Consider the following 23233-nt stretch of genomic DNA (forward strand, 5'->3'; position numbering starts at 1 on the left):
AAAGCCTTTCTGTGTTCCTGCCCCTTACGTGCATTTGCATACATTTCAGTGTGTCCCAATGACCAGAACAGCAGTCAGAAAAACACCAATTACATTTTCCTTTGCCACAGACTTCCCATTTGACCCCTGTAAGCAACTTCAGCCTTCTTTTAATTTCTTCATCTTCATATAGAAAAATATTACCTACAGGACCTAGTGATGGGAATATATTGCCCTCTCAGGTACAATCTTAACTCCAGCCATTCCTCAGGGAACAGGGTTTAATTCCCCAGGAACCACAAGCAGATTTACTCAGAGAGCTCCCAGCCTGTGCAGCATCTGGCTCAGCACCCTGTGGGACAAGGACTGCTCAGGCCCTTGTCTTCCACCCCACCCCACTTTAGTAACTGACTGGACCACAAGGACTCTGCCCTATCTGGCTTAGGACACAATCTGGCCAACAAATTTCCCTGGCAAGTAAAGGACAGAGAAGAACTGCTAAAATCAACCAAAAAACCACCACTGCTTTACTGCAGCAACTTTTGGGCTGCAATTCATTCTGCTTGCCATTTGCAAAACAAGATTGTTGAAACACTTTACTTCTTTTTGTTCTGAAAATTGAAGTCACCTTTTACATAAAAGCATCTTTTCTACATTAAAAGGATCAGAAGATACCCTTTTGTTGTATCTACTACCTGAACATAATTTTACTAACATCTAGACAATAAGATATATTAATCATATAAATGCATCTTAATAATCGTACTAATATCTTTTACTAATACCTACTAAAGTTTATTCCACCAAAAAAGAATATTCTTGCCTGTCTTGCCTAGTTGTTCTTTGTCTCGTGGCATATTTCTTAGTAGTCTAAAATGACAGAATGAATCAGAACAAAATTATTCAAAGCACAGAAAAACCATAATCACACTTAACAAAGTAAGAATTAATCTTTTCATAAAAGCCATACATCTTCAATGTTTAATTTGCATTTGTTCACTGTTAGATTCATATTTATTACCCAAGACTCAACCAAGCCTTTTAATAGCCCAGAAATACTTTCATTTGAAAGAATATTGTTTGGTGTCTTCTTAAAGACAAAGCAGTTTTTAATGCATGTACATATTCAGACTCCTGACCTACCTGGAGTCACTTTGACAGTGTGATGCCCCTTGACAATTACAGTGCACCAGAAGATTCTGTTCATTTTAATTCACCAAGCAGTTTAGGATTCAGTGACTTCCAGGCAGGTTTTTAACTAAGAGTTTGCAAAGGTAATATCTTTATTGACATTAGATCACATCTAATGAGAGACAAAGTTAATACTCAGTTAATACTCAGTCTTCCTCCACATTTTTTCCCCTCTGTCTGGAATTCTTACAGCCCAGTAGCCATCTCCACAGGCTACATATCACATGCTGGGTTTGATTACTCCCAGAGCTTTGTAAATGAATAATTCATTTGCCTACTCTGATCATTCTCCAGTTTCATGTGAACTTGGCTGTCCCTGCCTGCTCTTGTGTTACATGGATGTGACAAGCCATCTGCCATCTCGGGGGCCCTCCCAGCCTCCAGGCTCTTGGGAAGTTGCTCCATCTGGAAGAACTGGCCAAGGAGCTCACTGGAAACACCACAAAAAGAAATCCAGACACCTGTGTGCAAGCTCCTGCGGGTTCTACCTCAGGAGATGCACAGCCCTTCCAAAAAGTTTATTTGCAGTAACATCCTGCCCAAACCTCCACATAAATAAACTTCAGCCCCATCTGAGCCCAAACCAGGACAGCTGCCTGACAGAGCTCGGCATCCTGCAAGATCTCCAGTCTTAGGTACATTACAGAGAACATCTATTCACAGCTAGGGACATGAGCAATTCATACAAGAAAAATGATAATGATAATACTAATAACAATAAAATCCAACCAAATATCAAGTATGGCAGCAGAAAAAAATTTAGTACTTCTCAGAAGTTCACGTTCTATTCTCAGAAGTTCACATGTTCTAGATTGTTCTTTACCCTAAATCCTGTAATAACAATTATTTTATTTCTAAGCACCTATTTCCATTTCTAATACACTGTCTAACCTTGTATAACTCATCTCACTTTTTACCACAGGCACCAGGGAATTCACAAGCAGAAATTGCTCAGACAGTAAAAACACACTACATTTCATATTGTAAAAAACATTCAAGCATGAAAGACAATTTTTTAAAATTCATTAAAATATTGAGGGTAACAGTAAGTTAATGAGGGAAATGAGATAAGATGATTTAACCTCATTTAATTATGCATTCAGAAGAAGAAAGATTAAAGAACTATATGGAAAAATAATGCATTTTCTTTCTCCCTAAGGGCTTACTTAGTTAAATTTGGAAATTGCATCAACCATGAAACAGATACAGTATCATACCACTCATCCGCATCACAAAACCATTGTGAGATCTAATGATAATGCTGTTAGAAATCTCTGGAGAAAAAGTGTCTGGGGAAATCCTGTGGCTGTAGGCCCCAGCTGGACTTTGGGTGGGCAGGGAGCATTACAGGAGGCAGGGACAATCCATCCCCCAAGGCCCACATGCCCCAAACAGCTGGGAGTGCATTAGCTGGGCAAGGGGCAGAGCAGATGACACATGAGCCTCAAAACTGCTTCAATAAGGCATGTGAAGAGCCCCTGTGGCTCCCTTTACATAAGCTTCACAGATTTTCTTCTATTTTCATCACTGGGGATAACTGAATCTTACCAAGTGATTCCACCTCCCACACACAGGACGACATGCTCCTACAGAGAACTTCATTTGTTAAAAACATAACAATTCAGCCACAAGCACATCACTGAAATTCTCCAATGCTCAGTGTCAGCAATTAGAGATTCCTCAGAATAAACAAAGTGTAGAGGAATGACTGTTATTTCTTAGAATGAAATGTTTCAAGTCTGGATTGCATCGTACATTTGATTTGAAGAGTACTGAACATTTGTAGCCAGCACTACAGGACCTAAGGGACTTCTCTCTTTTTGGAGCTCATCAGCTGAAAGTAGCATTCAAGAAAATACAGCACAACACTGATTCTTCAGCCCTCTAAAAGTCTCTGAAAGTAACATAAGGATAAAGTCTTTTGTTTTCCTCTCAGCGTCTTAAAATATGTTATCCATACTGAAATACAGATCACCTTTATTCCCTGTGTAGCTAATAACAGTCTCTATATGTACAAGAACACCTAATAAAGGGATTTTAGCAACAGCTTGGAGCCTGTCACTCTGTTATGAGTGATAAACACCAGAAAAAGCTTTTGTTACGAGTAACTTCAACTACTGGTATATCTCAAAAGTGGAATTACACATCAATTACAGTGCTGAAAACTCAACCACACAGCTCCTGCTCTCTAAGCAGCTCACTGCAACTGCTCAACAGTAAGCTATTACCTCATGCCAGCAGCAGCCATGGATCCCCCTTCCATGTATGGCTTTGATGGTTCTGCTCCGAGGAGAGGAACCCACTCCTGAACTCATTCACATTACACTGCAAGTTCTCTGGAAAAGGTGTTTTACTTCCATAATATGCCACAAGTCTGCAAGTCACCACACGTGGCTTCTACTACTCCTAAGTTGAACACACAACTATTTTAAATTAATACATGCACTTCCAGGAACTTTTTTTTATCGGGGGGGCGGGGGGGGGGGGGGGAGTGGGGGGAAGCACACTTTTAATTTTCTTTCAGAATATCCATTTCTACATCCTGCCTGACAGTTTTGCAGAAAGTCATATGAGACCGCACATGAAGAAAGTAAATTTTAAAAAATGCATTTCTGAAGACAATCTCAGAGATCCAGTGCAACGAAACTAATTATATAAACCAAAGGGTAGTTTTTTATGTCTGCAACTAAACCAATCTCTTCTAGAACTAAAGATCCTGAATGAAGCATTCTTCAATAAGCATCTTTAGAGAAGAAAATCATAACTAAATGGGACAACTCTTGTCTTCCAAGGACAAAAAACATCAATTGTAACTTCAGCATAATTCTAATAGCCAGCTGTCCCAGGACATATAAACTTATCTTGAGCTCTTCCCAAATTCCTGGACGTGCATTATTCTTTATATGTTCAGCCATCCCAACTTGCAGTCAGTTAGACTGGCAGTTTGTGACCAAAGACCTTTTGCTTCTTGGGATGTTATAAACTGGTTTTAACAGATCAAATTCTAGTTTGTGAAAATACAGCAGAATTTTACCTACATATGAAAACACACTTTTATCTCAAACTTAACTATTGTAATATAAGGCTGCATGAATCTTTTATCTCCATACTGAATTTAAACATTGTATTTTGCTTAGAACACAGCTCATCACATTCTGAATTCACTTTATACCACAGAGGCTGTGAAAATAACTGAAGCCACTGAAGGGGACTTGCCATTTTTCCGCAGTGACTTCTGTGCCGGAGGTACCAGACAGGCTTGTGCTGTTGCCAGCTCAGGATTGGCAGCTTTACTTCCATGGTTGGCTTTTACCTTATCGGCCCAACTTACACCAGAAGGAGCCAGGCGTGTTGCAGAAATTGTCACTGCAGGGTTCCTAAATGAAAGTCACAGCTCTTTTTAGTGTCTGATCAAGTAACAGAATGGATTGTTAGAAAGATTTATCAGTGTCTCAGAGACTGTCAGAACAGTGCCACATAGAACAACCTCTCCTTTGGCAAACTCTCAAAGTTGTAGCAATTTACACTGAAAAGGCGTTGTAATTTACTCACCAAATCTTTGTTTTTAATAAATGAGATTAAATTTAGTCTCTGATTAAATATTAATGCCTTCAGACTAATTTCTGAAGGCATTAATGTTTTTGGCAACCAAAGCAACACATAATAAATTCTACATACTGAGTCTTGAAAAATACTCCTGTCATTTTAAGCCTGGTGTTTGACCATTTAGTACTCCCAATTCCTTTTCATTAAAAATAATGAACAGAATTTTCCTACTCATCTTCCACATAAGTGATTTTGTTTATCACGCCCTTCTTGTTATCTCTTCTCCAAATTCTTTTCTTTTTGCATCAGTGCTGTTGGATACCTCTGACTGCCCCTGTTTCTACTTTCTGTACTTTTCCTACATTGCTTTGGGGAAAATACGAAGATGACTACAGGTATGAATTATTAATTTCTACAGAGGTACACCACTACCTTCTCTTCTATCCCCTATTCCTTTCCTAGTAATTCCTAGCATTCTGCCAAAAATTTCTATAGTACCAAGTATGTCTCAGCCCTTATCTTCCCTCCTATTCTGTCTCTCACACACAAAATATTGTAGTCCTCTGGGGTTGCCTTGCTTTGAGACACACTCTTAGAAAAAAATTTGCAAGTGTGAAGCACAGAAAACTCATCTTGCTGTTCCCTGCTCTAACACACAGTTGCTCATCATGTCCCTGTGATTGTGAACAAAACAGCTCCAGCAAAAATAGCAACAGGTTATTACAGTCAAATAAGGCTTAGCTGAAAGACTAATTGTACTGAGCTGTTATGTTCTAATAATAAAAAAGAGCATTGATTTCCACCAGATTCAAGTGTTTCATTTGAGTGCTTGGGCATATTTTCTCCTCACCACCAGGAATTTCAGCAGACACCTCTCAGATGCTGTCAGGATGGTATCAACAGATTCACCCACACAGGGCCTACACCAATCACACTCTGGTTTTTCCACCAAACACACTTCGTAGTATATTTGTAGAAATATTTGATATGCATAGTTTCAGAGAACTCAGTCCTCAGAGGTGCTGACCAAAGAGTCCAGTATCACATCTCTGCTGAGGTCACCGTAAGCACTCAGGAAACTGGGCAGTGTGTTCCCTAGTTCCCAACAAACCTGAAGGAACCACAGCACACACCCTGAGAACGATTTCAGCTGGACACATCTCTGCTCTCCAGACTGAGACAGCACCGGACAGTGCTGCTCTAAATTTATGCACATTTTCAGACATTTTCATTTCAACAAGTAAAAGATGCTTTACTGTAGTATACAACATGCTCTACATTTGAACTAGTATCAGTTTTGCCACACATCAGGATCATCATAATCTTGCTTTACACTCACTCTTTCTGACCTGTACTTGCTTCTGCTCACTCTCATGGCCATTCACATTGCACATACTGGCAATTTTAAAATGCCAGTTACAGACATTTTGACCTTTGTTTTGTTAAGAGAGATCACATGAAATACACTAACAGTATTTTATCTTCAAGTCTTTGTAATGACCAGTAATTAAATGTATTACAAAGTCAGGGAAAAGTAAGTCCTTGATAGGACTTTCCTTTACAGATCATGGAATTTTCTTTTAGGAATGCAAATAATTGCTTATATGATTTAGTAACAACAAAACAACACATTGGTTACTACAGAAAAATAGTGCATTCGTGAAATTTGCTTCAAATTAATCTTTATTTTAGTTCCAATAAACTTCTTAGTTGGTTTCATACCCAAAATTTAAACTCCTTCGAGCATTTGATGTCACACTAATCCTATCTGTGGAGGGACTTGGGATCACGTGGCGTCCTGGAGACATTTTCTTTACTTCCCAAGCCAGTGAAGTTGGTCTGTAAACCCAGGAAAGAAAAGTTTAAAAATACAATTCACAATAACACTTCCTCTATCACCTTAAAGCAAAACTAGAACCAACAAATGCCCAGTATATCAACAAATCCTGCTGAATTTAATCATTCATCTTAGCAATTGTTTCTACACCAACTACAAACCTATTAGACAGACCTATATAAAAAATAATGCCTCATCTCAAGACTACAATGTTTATTTCAAACTCCAGTAAAGAGCAAAGCATCAAACCAACCACTGAAAAGGAAAAGATGAGGGAAGGACTGGAAATATCCTCTACTTCTAAGTGACAGTGACAATGTACATAAAATGTCCAAAAGGAAAATTGGTTCTATTTGCTGAAGCTCTGCTAGAAAATGAAGTTTACTATGAACTTTAGTCTTTCTGTAGATTAAAAAAATATAAATCTAATTACCTGCTTTGAGCATCAGCTTTTTCTAGCTTCTCCTGTAGCTGTATCCAATCAATCAATGCTTTGAAGTCTCTTACATAGTTATCAAGCATCATCAGGACTTCCTGAAAAGCAACCATCACATCAATCTTTCTATTTAAAAACAATCCCCCACCCCAATAAAGGAACTAAAAAGAAAGAAGGACATTTACTATTTAGCTTCCTCATTAAAAAAAAAAAAAACAGGAAAACTCCCCAAAACAAGAAGCCAGATAATTAAGAGTTTTATGTGAACAATCATTAAAATATTTATGCTAAGATAAAAGGTGCACATTCTTCAAGATCTGTGTCAGTGTCAATGTGTGAGGACAAAATGGCAACATTTGCAAGAAAATAATTCTTAACACACATAAGGATACCTGTTTCATTATTTATGCCCCTTTTTTGGTCAGAGTTACCTTTTAAAATATATTGAACATACATCACCAAGAAGGCAAAAGTGTATGAAACCTTATAGGTCTGTGGAAGACTAAAAACATCAGAATTAATCTGTTTGTGAAGTATAAGTAGACAAAACTACACAAAGGTAACAACATAAGAACCTGGGTAGGATTAAAAAATACACTGTCAAAAACTATGTGGGCATGCTGGAGATTTACTCAGAATATGCAAAATCCTGATGAAGTAGTTCAAATCTGGAACCACATGTCGGTCTCTAACAAAATTAACTGTTACAAAAGGACATACCAATTAACTTCACACTAGAAGAACAAAGTCATAGACAAAATGGCAGTGGCTGAAGAGACTTATTTCTGATTAAAACATCCTTAACCTTGAGAAATTGTGTCTACTGATGCCCAGTTGGCACAAACATGTGAGTGTAGTACCTATAGTATGGTCAGATTACATCCAGAAACAATGACAATTCATGGTAAATGGCCTCTACTCAGTTAATGGCACCAGATTTTCACCGCAAAGCAGAGCAAAACATAATATCATGGAACTCTCAGTTGTGTTACCTGGGCAAACTACAGCTATCTACTGCCACTGGCAAGGAAAGGAGCAATTCTTTGTATTCCACATATAAACTCAAAAATCATTGACTGAACATGACAAAACACACACAGATGTAAGGCACCTCCTCAGCAAAGCTGAGTATCACCAGCACAGCACATGAACGCCTCTCTCAGGAAGAGTTTGAGCTCATATCAGTCAGCAAGAGCAGCTTTCAGAACCACTCTCCCAACAAGAAAAACATGTCCTGAAATCCATTGTGACAATGTGCTGAAAATAATCAAAATCCATGAATGAAGCTTGAATATGAAACTTATATGAGCTTCACATGCAGAATGTAAAGTACAGAAATCATTTTATAATATAAGGAAAACACTAATCACAAAGTGCTGGTGTTTAACAAGTTCTTTACTATGCCGAAGTCATTCCTGCTGGTAATAGGGTACATTTTCTGCTTAAAGTAAGTAATTATTACTTAGAAATTTTGGGAGCAATTACAAATGAGAAGGTATTGGTCCTTAAGTGTATAATTACAAATTGTAACAGTAAAACCTTTGACACCAAAAGCAGTAAAAACACCCTCCTACAGTCCAGGTAACTAATACACATTTTTGTGACATCACATCCCACATATTTACTTTTAATTGTCCTTTTAACAGAAAAAAAAACAACCTCTACCATGTGAAAAATGTTCTTCATATAAAATCATACGGATTAATATTCATTTTCTTTAACTTTGAAATTCAGCTTCAGTTTTGACTTGAGCATCCTTTTAACTACACTTTATGACACATACAGAGCATATGCTTGTTGCTGTAAGGGGAAGGCACCACAAAGTCAGACACCAGGGAGGGAAATCAAGCAGAATCCCATTGTTGATGCAAAAGTTGCTCTTTGCTATGAAATATTCCCCAAAAATGCTAACCGAAATCTTTCTTACAAAGCACTTGGTTTACAGCACCAAAATAATTAAGTAAAGTCTGCCACAAGAAATGAACAAGTCAAGTGTCTCCACCAGTTCTTTTTTCTGTTCCACTAATAAAATTTCAGCTTTCTAATCCAATTCATGTCCATTTAGGTTAGTCCATACTAAGTTGTGCTGACTGTTACTAACAATGAGAGCATAGAAAGCAAAATTTAATTCTGAATAATTTACTTTCCAAGTCAGCCACTTACATATTCCTCAGGAAAAAAAAAAAATTAATGTGAGTATGAGCTATATTTCTGAAGTTAGCTGGCACAGGAAAAAAAAATAAATGGTTTAACCTATTTTAAAGAATGTTTAGCTCCACATTATCAGAAATGATCAGAGCAGACCCATGCAGCTGTAACCCGAGCCATGTTTTATGAACAAGGGAATACAAACAAGACAAGCAGCTGGAGCGGCCTCACACTCACTGATGCACATCTCTCTCCCTAAAGCTATGAGGGCCATTTTGTCAAGCAGGATGGAGCAGAACAAAAGTGGCTCTGAAAGCGCCGTTGCAGGCATGCAGATAACTCATATAGATGTCCAGCTAAAATTACCAATTAGCTCCGCAATCGGCTGCAGCGGCTTCGATTGGCCCGCGCGGAGCCGGGGCCGGGGGCGCAGGCCGGGCGGCGCCGTCCCTTTGTGGGGTGACACAGGAGCCGGCGGGCCGCTCCGCCGCGCTACCTGCGGCACTCGCGCACCTCGCCCCGGGCCACGGCACCTGCACCACCCGAGGAGCTGCTGACAAAAACGAACCTTCACGGGCGCGCTGCGGCTGCGCTGGACTCAGAGCAATTTTATATCTCATTATTTCGCAAGGTCACATCCATCCTGTACGGTTTTTAAAGAGACGGCTGGAGCTAAGTAAGAAAGCAATGCTGCTGAAAAACAACCCTTCAAGGAAAATCAGTGACATGAAACTCAAACCAGCCACAATGTAACTCCTGTTACATTTTCCTCTCTGTTCTCATCAATTCTCTGATCACCAGTTCTGCATGGCCTTTTTTTTTTTTTCCCTTCTTTTCTCCAGCTTTCATTGATTACTCTGCTTCCCATGTATTTATCTCAAAGTTGGACTTCTAGTCTCTTCAACTGGGTGATCCTATTAAATAGTTTGTAATCAACAAAGATCTTCAAAAGTAGCTACATTGGAACAATCCTCAGTCAGGACTCAGGTCCTAGATAGGCCCATTGTAATCCCATTGTAAAGAACAGAAGTGCACTTCAGAAAGCCCTCAACCACTTTGAAATGTCCTTTCATGCATTTATTCTCCCATTCTCAAACAAGGAAGAGGCAAACAGGGAAGTATGGAAGACTAGGATTTTAAGGTTACTCCAACCCAAAATAGCAGCACATGCATCAGGGAAATTAATTCAGTCACCACATCTGCACTTTAGCTTATTAGCCAAGCTAGATATCGGTTCTATTTTACAAACTATGCCTAATTTATGTTGTTTCATTATTTATACTGAATGTTTTAGTTTATATATTTACCAAAATAAACTCAATTTTCTTTTTAAAATGGAGCATGTTTTTAGCACACAAAGCGAGTTCCTTCTTTTTTTAAATGTATGTTTTCAAGGTTAACTGGTGTTTCAGTAATTTGACACAAAAATTCCTTCAAAAAATTCCTTGTAGCCTTTGCATACAGTTGAATTACAGATAATTAAAGCCAGCTCCGAGGTTGGTTCAACCAACATGATTGTCAAAGTGATTCTTACAGCTTTGGGAAAGGATGAAAGGAAGCAGCTCCTCTAGACAAAGGACTCTCCTTATATCAGTTTCAGTATGTGGCAAATAATATTTTAAGCAAGCACATGGTCTCCTAGAACCAAGTGTTACATGCACCACGTCTGGCTTCAGTTGCTGCTCATTGATGCACCTTCAACATGGCAGCCACAATCTCCTGCCTGACAAGGATGTGCTCCAAAGGACCACAACCATTTCCAAAGGAAATTTTCTCCAGAAGAATTACTGCAGTGGCATTAATTGAGTGCAGGCACTCAATCACACAATATTTAAATACACGCACACACCCCATATACACATATATGTCTGATGAAAAGGATGGAGAGGTAGGAACAGGGATACCCAGACTGCCAACTAAAAGACACACTGGCTTTTCTGAATAGATCCCCATTTTGAAAGACCTCATCCCCTTTTATCTGTAAGGATGAATGTGTGATCACAAACCCATTTTCCTGTCCTTCTCTGTTGACTCATCCATGGAAGATGACAATGATGAAAAAGTAAATGTCCAAAAAGAGGCAGCAGGATTGCTCATAGAGATTTTCACTGGGCATGGACTGCCATAATACTGCCATAAATTATTTATTTAGGAAGATATTTACTCTTGGTAAATACCACTTCAAATATTGAAGGAAAGGTTAGCAGTGGGACCATTTTGGTTTCTTAGTATTACTCTTGGTAAATATCTCCAAATTCAGAACTAGAAGGTGTATTTTGTGAGCGAGTGCTATGTGGCAGCCTTGCACTCCTCTGCCATACTACAGCTGCAGCACTGGCTGTCCCAAATACCAGCAATGGCTCAGCTGTATGAGCAGGGGTCTCAGTCTGCATGGAGAGAGTGAAATCAGTGGAATTTGCAGATCCAGGCCCAAAAGCAACCCTCAGAGAATCTCCTCTCTGCTTCTGGGAGGCCTCAATCAACTCAAGCTCTCTCACAGACATCCCCTGACCCAAAGGCCTTAACCAAAATTAATTCAATCAGTTCTTTTGCAGAGGAACATCAAGTAAGATGCCTAAACTTTTAATGGAAGTCTTTAGCCACCACTTCACCTTGTGCTGTTTGTGAGAAGCAGACAACAGAACTCCACTGCTGAATTTTCCATTTCATAAGAGGGAATAAGAATCTCAAGCAAAATTAAACTGTTTTCACTGAACCAGACTGATTTAAGAATGTATCTGTAAGCTTCAGAAACAAGAGAAGGCCAAAACCTTCAAAAAATACACCAGAAACTAATATTAAGTGAAAAGACAAGAGACTGTACAAGCTTTAAGTAATGCTAAACAGCAATGTAAAAGGAAGAGAGAACTAAATTCTTGCACAATAAAATTCAGCTTTTTTGAAAGGAAAAGAACAGCTGAAGCTGGTAATTCATTCTAGAAGGAAAAAACCTGCAAAATTAAATTAAAGGTAGTTTGATATTCTTCTGTATTTGCTGTATGATTAGTTGTTGGCTCCAGTTACTCAAACTTTATCAATAAAAGATTTACAAAAGTGTGTAGTGTTTATTTTTGTATATATATATATATATATATATATATATACATGTTATACATATAACATAATATAAACATATATAATATAAATATCTATAAATACAAACTCAGCTGCTGAGGCTCCTGAAAACACCATAGAATAGCAGCTGAAGACATCTGCTGTCTACCAAAACTGTACAAAATCTGCCTTCAAATCTTTTGGTTTCAATACCTTTTATCATACAGCAGGAGATTTAAAGGCAATACCATTTCTGCTCTGGCTACACATGCCACCCAAACCTAGAAAATATAAACATCATATAAACATCAGACACACAGAAACCTAATACATAGAATATCCACACAAGCTGCATTTCAAATGTTGAAGGTTACAGCCATATCTACTAGGATATATTTAATCTTTTATCACAATTGCACAAGCTGATTTATGTACAGTAAGATGATGCTTAAACTTGAGAACTTTTCATTTATTTCAGAAATAATTCAACCATGTTCATCACACCTTTCCACACAAAGCATCCAAGCTGTATCTATATATCTACATACATGATTTGAGAGTGCTCAATTCCAAATCAATAGCAGATACCAACTTCAGCAGAGCCCAAAGCTGAGAAAATACACACAAGCACTGATCCTCTTACAGACATTGCCACTGTTTGGATCCTCACCACAACCCTTCTGTCTGCAGTTTCAACCACAAAGAGCCACCAGAGCCCTCTCCCACTGGGGAGCATCAAACATCTTCAGTGACAAAGCAATCGATAAAACTGCAACAGCTCATAAGGACTTGGGAGAGCAAAAGGCACAAAATACCAAAAAAAAACCCAACTAACACATTTATACTAGGTTAAACAGAAGGTTTAAAATGGCAGAAGCTGTCACATTTCATTTTTACAAGGGTCTTTTTAGAAGACAGCCTTTATATAACTACAATGTTTAAATAGAATAGCACCTGCCCATTTGACCAAGACAAAAGTTTAAAGAGTCAAAATTAAAGAAGTTTTTGATAAATGTGAATTTATCTTAATTGAAAGGATCTTTCAAAATGCCACTTAAAAAATGAAGGAAAGGTTAGCAGTGGGACCATTTTGGTTTCTTATTTATTTCCCACCTGTCCAACAGTCAAAATGGGAGACACTAGACTGTGTCTGTCAAAACCACCATAAAATAATGACAAATAATATAACCTACAGAAGAGAAATATTATTGGTAAAAATTTTTTTCAAGACTAAGCAGTTTCACACTTCATAACTTAATTAACAGAAATCATAGTAATTTATCAAAAGAATAATCATAATTTAACAGTAACCTGTAAAAGAAAATCCCAGACAAAAGACACAGCACAAACACATATTCCAGCTGCTTAGGCAAGGCACACTTGTGCTGAGAAAAACAATCTTTTGAAAGGTAAGAGTAACATGAACATTACATAAGTTTCACAACATTTGACACTGGACTGCCCTGTTTGCTCATTTTTGGTTTTTTTCACCTCTGTTTTGCAAACAAGTAACCTGATCCACACAGATTCATACATCATTATCAAGAGTCTGCTAAAATGAAGGCTTTTCACTCAGGCTACCTCATATCCCCATCCAAAAGCAGATCAAGCAGCCTGATTAAAATGTTGAACGATATCTAACCCCCAAAATATGTGATAATGATACAAATACGCTTCTGTTCTTTCAGTCACATAAGTTTAAAATGCTAATTTAATTACAAAGCAAGGCTGGCTGACTTTCTTAAACCAAAAAATTCTACAGAGAGGTTTCCTGAGCAGGAAGACAGTTCAGTAACAAAATGTTAAATTGTGTTAGACCAACCAGAGATTTGGAAGCCTCTGAGCTTCTGTTCAGTTCTGCTTTCAATGAAATGTACTTGTACACTAATCTCAAAAGCAATTTGGCTGTGTCTGATTACAGCAGAGAATGAGATGCATAGGATAAGAAAAAAGTTTACTTAAATTGATATATGAATTTTTTTACAGCAATTAGATAATCATTTCCAGAATGTGTTGAGTTTCCAGCCATGTTTAATATGGAAACAAAGTCATGACTTTAACATTTCTTTTATAATGTATTCTGACTTCTCTTAATGCTTGCGATAAATTCCATTGCCAAAGCATGAGAGATTTTTATTAAATGATATGGGTATTTCTAAAGATGTACTAGACAATCACAATAAAATGTGAACCAGATGCACAAGCTATTATAAATCCAGGTTATTTGAAACTGGGAAGTGTCTTACAGTGACATCCCAACCAGACATTGCTTACACTCGACCACCAATCACTTTCTTAACAAAGGGAGAATGAGAAGAGTGATAACTATCACTGCAGAAAGGGAGCAGTGTGCAATTAAGCCACTTAACAGCAAGCAAATTACTGTGAAAAAGGCTGAACTGCAACAGTGCCACCTACAGTAAAGGACATTACTGGAAAAAAGAAATCAATCAGTGTTTAGTCACAAGAGTAACAAAATCAGAACTCAATAAACAAAATCTGATTTCAGCAAAAAGCTGAGCTCTAACAATATCACATAAACCATTACATGTTCTATACATTTCAAAAATTAGTCCCTACTCAAGATGAAAGTATTTTCTTAAATATGAATACAGATGTCTTCAGGTTTCCTATTTCAAATCCTACACAAAATACAAATGAAAAAGCAACATGTTTCTGAAGCTTTAATTCCTCCTTTATCTTTTTTCTAAAATATAAAAAAAGCCAGATAGAAGCCAGATAGGCAAAGAACAGCTGGAGCATTACCTTGCATTCCACCACACTCTGGTCTGATTCACATGTGACATAGATTTCATCAACTGCCCTCCGGAGGTTGTCAAAGAGAAATGCCCAGTACCGAGCCCGCAGATCCACCTTTCGAGGCTGCCTGGTTTTCGTTGGGCTTTTGTCAAAGTTTTTGTCTCCAGCTCCTGCTGCTGTTAATTTACAGTCCAAGGCAGTGTTCTGAAAACAAGAAAGTATAGGGGAAAGGAGAAGAACAAACAGAAGTATGGTAAGGAGTTGGGTTTCTGTGCAACACTTTATATCAACATACTGAAACACCTGTAAACAAGAACTTCTTCACTGGAGAGAACTACATCATTGTACTCACTCGAGTTTTTTAACACACACTTTCTTTAAGATAGGCAGCACTTAAGTTCAACTAGATTCTGTTTCTTTGACAGTTATAATACTTGCATTCCACAACAGTGTGAGATACCCTGCTTCTCAGCAGACTGGAAGTATACATTTTTTTAATTACATATCCTGTATTACTTTTTCTGACAGATGTGTATATCCAGAAGTGAAAACAGCACTTTACTAAAAAACATACCAGCAATATTCCACCACAGGGAAATTCTATTACCAAAACATTACATATGACATGATTGTTTTTAAACCCTCATGGTAAAACATGTTAATGCCAGTGAAATGCTGATGTGGCTCACCTTAAAACACAGATTTAACTGACCCAGTACTGCTTTGCTGCACAGGTGCGGAGGACAGACAATATGCTAAATGGGATGTGTAGGGAGGATATTCCAAAGAGTTCTGAAAGTACACCATTTAGCTAAAAAAACCAAATCACAACTTGGTCCTATGACACTGCCCTTATTGAAACTAAACTTCTCTCCCACAGAAGAAAACAAACTGTAAAAGGCTGCTACCATAAGCCTGTGCATTCCATAGCCAGTGGACAAGCACCCTCAGTAAACATCAAGTGACACCCAACTGTGTTCTACGACATGATGTAGCTATTAGTTACCTGTTAAGGTAGTCTGGTTTGGGTTGGATTTTTTAATTCATGTATTTAATAGGACCTTTAATGTAGTTTTGAGGTCCACTGAGGCATGTATTTGCAGCACATCAATTCTTACTGGAGTACTCCTGCAGGGATTAGTGCAAAATCCCATTCTAAATGCTCTACTTATGTGATTGAATAAGAGCAGTCAAAACTGGCACCACACAACTGTACACTCCATTTATAATTAGAGTATCTAATCACTAACTAGAAACAGTGAAATTTTCAAAACAATTGGCTGGGATTCAAGCCTTTTTGTCCTGTACCACACACCATTAAACAAATTCCACTTTGCATTTAAGAAGGGAGACAGAGTGTTGTCAGAATGGTCATGCTCTCACCTGCTTTTGTGGTGAGATGGTAATTTTTCTGTAAAGCAGAAGAATGGGCACCTGATTTACTACAATCACACCAACATCTCTGCTACCCTTACATATATCTCCAAGTGCTCCAACTGTACTCCAGATGAACCCCAGTTATGTATGCACGAGAGTCATGCTCAGAAAGATGCATGGCATAAACGACCAATGAAAAGCAATTTCAGAAGGGTTTCATATTTTTTCTTCCATTACATAAGTCACCTTTTAGCAAACTGTTGGGAGAAAGGATGAGACCATGTGTAAAACATTTAAAGCAAAGCTTATACTCTATCTAATTTATAGCTCCTTGAAACTACTGTTTATAATGAAGCAAGCGCAACTACAGAATCATAAATAGCTACATTAAAATAACAGTGCTACCTATTGCTGTCTGTGTTTATAAAATGTAACCTCAGGAAAGTGATTAGGTTTACAGTCATTCAGATAATACTGATAAAAAGAATCAGTTGTTTTGGAATGGGAAACGTGCATAATTACCACTATTTGAAAGATACATTTTCAAATCTATTTTTAAATGACAATGTCATGGATTATGTTTCGATATTTAGCAATAAATATTATCCATCTGCTGTATTTGGCATCCATTTATCTTCTCTCTTCTATGTCAGTCATATTTTAATGAGGAAAACACCTTCTGTAGGCTCTGTAAGCCACAGCAGTTCCATTATTATCCTGTAAGCAGACTTTCAGAACCCAACACTTACAGCTACCAATGTTCCAGCAGAACACCTTTGAAAGGATAAAACCCTTTAACCCACCTGATTTCTTGTAGACACTATCACAAAAGCAGGTTAGCATTAAATTGGTGGCTTGTTATTAGAAAAAGTATTTTAACTTGCACCAATAGTTCCAACCCTTCAAGAGCAGAAGATACAAAGCTTATGTACCTTTGAAGTGAACAGACATGGAAATATCAGTTCTTACATCCCAAGTAACGCAGCATGGATGGTGAAAAACTGAATCTCTTGGTGTTTTTTAATTTGTTTTTTTTTTTTTTCTCCTAATAGTTTCAGTAACTTGCCTTGGATTTGTAGAAAGTATGCAATGTATATTTATACTCCTGGGATGCCAAAATTATTGAATGTATACTTGCCAGCATCCTACTGAAAGGAAGATGAGGTTGGTAAGATCATAGGAAACAGCTCTTGTACGTTTATTTTTTTGAGATTAGTGGCCCATTTATATGTAAAGGAAAATTAAAAGTGAAAGCTCAACAAAACTAAGCCAAAAAATCCATCAATTACAGCAGTATCCAGTGTCTGAAAAGCAGCAGAAATAAAGGTCCTGAATGCCAAATTGAGATGCCAAGATGCACAGCCACCCAGCAGTGTTCAAAGCTTAACTGAAGCCACCAGGAATGTACTGTGTTGACAAGAGCTTCAGTACAGCAATCCCACTCTGAGCGGCAACCGAGCGTTCTCCTGAAAACTCAGTGTTCACATAACCCCCAGGTCAGACAGAGCCCAAACTGCACAGTGCTCCCACCTCACCCTTCTGGGGGCACACACTGACAGGGAGCCCCAACCACACCACTGACACCTCACCTGCCACACCAAGGGAACCAGCACACACCGTGCTTGTAATGTAGCAGGGTGTGAGCAGAGAACACAGCTGCCAAACTAAACTGGGAAAGTAACATGCTTGTGTTTTAAAGATGCAAATACATCTCTGTGGAAGCAGAACATTTTTTAGTTTTTCAAAAAAATAACATCTTCCATATGCTCTATTACTAAATTCTGACAGGCTGCCTCAAAACATTAAATGGCTAAAGCTGTACTAATGGCTAAACCCATAAATCAAAGAAAAACAGCAGTTAAAAATATTAAACAAAGATCGAGGTATTAAGCAAAGATCGAGGTATTACTTTATCAATGTAATAAAGGTTATCATTCACAGAGAAAAAAAAAAAAAAACCTGAATAAAAATAGGAGTGGTGTCTTCTTTACAATTCTCATTCAACCTTGCTTTCCAGTCCTAACTCTTAGAAATTTTACTCACCTGGACTTTTTTCCAAATTAAAATACACTGACTTGAGACACTAACATTTTCATGAGGTCAAGAAATTTCCTTTAATTAGAAATTGGGAAGAAAGGGTAGTCCTTGTATAAGCAGCGTACTTACAGCAAGACTATCCTATATAATTTTATTGAACAGCACTTCCCTTAAAATAACTTTAATGCCAATAAGTCATGTGTGCAGAGGCTAGGAAGTGCCAAAAGGAAAGGCTGAGGAAGATAACCTAAATTCTGGCAATTTCAACTTCTGAATATTTGACTTTAAAACTCATATGCTTTAAAAATACATTGTATGCACAGTTTTAGAGAAGTATTAATCAGCCACAAATATATCAATGATCTCACAGAAAAACAGTGTTATGTCATCAATTTTATGTCACAATAAGAAATGAGCAGATACCTGTTTTGCAGTCTTGAGTGTTCCTTGAGTCACCCTTTTTGTTTTTCCACTAGATTGCCATTTTGATTTTCCTGTGGGAGAAGCAACTGTTTTAATCAACAATAATGACTTTAATTAAATAGAGCACTCTAAAATGCACATATCTCATCCTGCAATGTACTGACAAGGGCACAATTTCTGAGTTAAGATGTTTGGCAAATTTTTTTATTCAAAATATATTGTCCACTGTTTCAAATGTGGACAATGCCAGAAAACACTGGAGAATGAAAAAAATACAAGAAAAGTAAGACACACAGACCTCATTAAACAAAGGTAAGCTTTGAGTTCTCAGTGCCTCTAAAAATCATATCATTACAATCTACATGTCAAACATGATACTAGTTTTCTACATAAATTTTAAGAAGTCTGCTTCAATTGTTCAATCAGCTATTATAGAATTAAAACATTAAATATATTTGTTAGGAAAACCAAATTTAATGATTTAGCTCTTCTGGAGCTGTTCTGCCAGGAAAGATGAGAGAAAACAGAACTTAGGTCAGGATTTACTTAATCAACATTTAGGTAGCCAAAGAAGAGAGAAAAACATTCACAAAACACAAGTCATTCTCCTTTAGACCTGAAATCCCTTCTCAAACATACCTGTCTTCCTCTACTACTTATACAAAGTGGCTTTAGTAGCGATGCTTCCAAAATCAGTTTAAATTCCAGTCAGAGGGGGTGATTTCAGGTCTCAGTGCTGCAGTGGTGGCAATTAACTGATTTAGAGTTATCTTTGCATAGAAAACTCTGTGTTGGCCTAGACCAACCTGATCTGTGTGCACTTAATCTTTGAGATTTGCTATGAGGTAATGTAAAAAGAATTACTCCTCCAAGTATCTAAACTTGCACAACACAAAAATCATAGGATCCAATTACCAAAATTGTAAGCAATCTAAGACAAAGCAGTAACTATGGCCAGAGTTTTCTCTAGCACAGATTACATTCAAAGAAAAGTTTCAAGATTATTTTGCTGGATGAAGCCAAGAAAAGCAATGCATTAGTTGAATACGGTCCTCCTTAGACCATAGAGATAATTCTTCAATTTCAGAATTGTCCAGTTGAGTTTTTAACAGTTGAGGCCAATTTCCTAAATGCAGTCCAGCTGTTTTACATTTTGGTTATGTAAAGTAGCTGCAAACCTGTCTTAATCAAGCAGTTATACAGCTGGTTTGGATCATTGACTATTCCAAGCAGCAAGGTTCTTAATTTAAAACAAATTAAAATTATTTGCTTGATAATTAATTTTTAAAATGTTACATTAGCCAAAAAACCAGGTTTAAACTAATATATTGAACTCAATTTAGTAGCATTCAGGAAAAAAAAAAAAAATCATTCAGCTACTACATGTATAAAACCTTCCTAGTCACTAAAAAGCTTGACCTGGGGAATAGTTCCATGGCAGACTTCTGATATCAGAAGTATTTCAATCAAAAAAGTCTCTCTTCTGATATGATTTACATTCTGCAAAGACAAGGTTTTGAGATCAATGGCATACAGAACTTGCACAGTTAAAATGTTTGCCACAAATATGGGTTCACTAAAATGAAAAAGGGGCAGAGGAACACATCAAGTTGCAGGCTCTAGATTTTGTAAAATCCAGAATAACAATCCATCATCTAAGATATGTGAAATGTCTGAACAAGTCCCTTCTAAAGACAAAAGCAAGTTTCCAGGCACTTGCTATATGGGGCAGACATTTAGATGCAAAATAGCAGGTTTTGCCAACTTAATATAGTGTGGGGCAAGGACTAACTTTTTCTTAAGGTGTGTAGGCCAGAAAACTTTGCATTTCAGCAGCAGTCACATTTTCAAGGTTTCTTGTTCATTTTCTTACAATAATGGCTCTGGTAATGAGAAGACTATTTCTACTTTTGTCCCTCTATACTTGTAAGCAGTGGCAGCACTGCTCAATAGCTGTTTGTATGTTCAGGGCCACTGGTGTGTAACTGGTGTGTAGCTACATCATGCTGGCATTGCTAAGAGATGCACAGACTAAAGTGACACCTGAAGAGCACCCCCTGCTAGCAATTTAATGAATTTTAAGTAGAGAACAATTGTAAGGAGAGACCCAAGAAGATAATCTCCTTTAGCTATTAAGTTGCCCATGTGAAATATACCAAGTATCAAAGTTTTGCAGCATTGGAGGAGCTACAGTCGTATTTTACACTAGAATTCCACTTCCTCCCTGTCTGGTGTTTAAATAGGAAGCACACAGGGCCTATGATTTGTTAAGTCTTCCTATACAAAAAGCAGAGGTGCCAATACCTGCCATAAACCCCCACTGATAATCTATTTTCAAAAATTATCTTTTACCTAAGAACCTCAACAACCATCCCACTCACCTCTCTTGGATAGTTTTATTGGTATGGGAAATGTAGGAATTGCCTTCACATTCAGCAGTTAATGGCAGCCTTCATTTCTGTCCTGGCTATGGCAGAGATCAACCGCACATGTTTCAATGTCTTAGACACTGTTCACCATTACACCCTCAGCAGAAATTATAATTTTCAACTGAAGAAGCATACTGAAGTTTCTAATCCTATTATGAACCACATCTTCTTACAAGTTTGTAGAGCAGCAGTAGATGCTATTTTTCTAACTGTACTATGCTAAGGATCTGGAGAAACTACTGTCTTCAAGCACAGCGATAACCAAAATTCTCCACGTTTTCCCACCTCTAAATTGAATTACACCAATATATTTTGCACAAAATTAATTTTATAAATTACTGTCAGTGTCTCATCCAGAAAATAATGGCCCTGTATTCACCTACCCGCACTAGACTGGATTCCCATCGTTCCAGTGAAATTCAAGGTTTGAAACTAATGAGCCCTGAAGAGTCCCCTTCCCTCCACTCCACATTCTGCCCGTTCCCATCACACCCGTGCTCCAAGGGCTCGCACACAGAGTGTGCAGTCAGGACTCTCTCAGTGCCTCACACGGCCAAAGAGAACCACACCTCCTGACTTTGATCACATCCCACAAAACTTATTTTCTGCAGCCATCTCTTGCTAAAACAGTGGAATATGCTGCAAGCTCCCCAAAGTGTGCCAGGTACCTTCCAACCACTAAAACACATTTCCTTACCCTGAAATACTTAATCTGCAAATGAATTCTGTATGGCAAGAGCCAAGGTAATTTTAAACAAATAGGAAATAAGAGAGAACAGTCACAAATACAAGATTTTCCAATATTTCTCCACATCTCAAAGTTCCAAAGGTATCTTACCATCTATTAACATTTACATGTCAAGCCTCTGCAATTTTTTAACTGTTGCTAATATCAATCCTAAGATTTTGTAATAAAATTTGTGTGTACTTCCTTACCCGCATTCAGTGCCTCAAACTTAACTCTAGGCATGTGAAATAATTACAAAGGAAAAAATTCTGAAACCCTCCATTGGAATGTTCACAGCTTTCCAAGGTGGGCAAAACCAATGTGACTGCCATCGGTGACTGGTGGCCACAGGTTTGGAATGCAAATTGCATTTTGGAGACAGAATACCAGAAGACTGAATTTTAATCTTTCAAGAGATACCAAGCCAACAATAGTGTTGATTAGTTTATCCAAGAGAACATGCTGTGTACTACTGAATCCTGTGGAGGAGTATTTGAATTTCAACAGTTGAAAAGTCACTCTCTGGTTACAGTCACTCTCTCTCCTAGACCATCACCACCATGCCTGAGATTTTGTCATGGCATTGATCTGTATTCATAATTAGAATTTCAGATCTGACATTACTGGGGTGCACATTGCTCCAAAACACACAACAGAGGTATCACCTGCCATTCCAGAAATCTCTTTCCTTTCGAAGGAAATACTGCTTACTGGCAGGAACTGTATATTTATAGAATGGAAACAGAAGGTTTTGATTTCTCTTTTATCTATGTATGCTATATAAAATATACAAGTCTTTCAGAGCAAGAGGAAAAATGGGAAGAAGAACACAAGCACACAATTTTTAAAGGAAATTGAAAAAGGATACAAATGGAAAAGGTGAATTCAGCATTTTAACTAATCAATCCTCTATAAAACCCTCTATAACCCTAGTAATAAAAAGTGCTCATACCTTCACCATGTCTGGAAAAAAAATCTCATTATGAATAACAGTATATAATTTAAAATGTTAAATCACACACTGGTGCTGCCAAATCAATACCTCTGAATATACGAGCTGAAGAAACTGCCCAAACACAAAATTCTGCTTTGTACAGAAGAGTGGCAGGATTGGCTCAGGCACCCTGAACCTTTGGCCTGATTTACACAACCCTTGAACAAGTTAGAACTGTCTTAATCCATAATATTGCTGTGCCATCCCTCAGGGACACAGCACATATGGAAGGATCAGTATAAAATGAACCAGAGCTCAGTGACACTGACATAAACACCCCCCATGCCAGGCAAGG

The 23233-nt window shown here is 37.7% G+C and overlaps 1 protein-coding gene across 2 annotated transcripts in view; it reads right to left on the reverse strand.

Annotated features, from left to right (window-relative positions):
- SCAPER (S-phase cyclin A associated protein in the ER) overlaps positions 1 to 23233 on the reverse strand; it is a 134849-nt gene that overhangs the window by 105616 nt on the left and 6000 nt on the right. For both annotated transcript variants that reach the window (XM_021543407.3, XM_021543406.3), the window contains exons 4-8: positions 18789 to 18859; positions 14958 to 15155; positions 6987 to 7087; positions 6439 to 6555; positions 4387 to 4547 (exon numbers count right to left, since the gene is read on the reverse strand). In XM_021543407.3, coding sequence (XP_021399082.2) covers positions 4387 to 4547; positions 6439 to 6555; positions 6987 to 7087; positions 14958 to 15155; positions 18789 to 18859 — 648 coding nt within the window. The remainder of the gene's footprint in view (positions 1 to 4386; positions 4548 to 6438; positions 6556 to 6986; positions 7088 to 14957; positions 15156 to 18788; positions 18860 to 23233) is intronic.

Source organism: Lonchura striata, chromosome 11 (genome assembly GCF_046129695.1).
Source record: "Lonchura striata isolate bLonStr1 chromosome 11, bLonStr1.mat, whole genome shotgun sequence".
Lineage (NCBI taxonomy): Eukaryota > Metazoa > Chordata > Aves > Passeriformes > Estrildidae > Lonchura > Lonchura striata.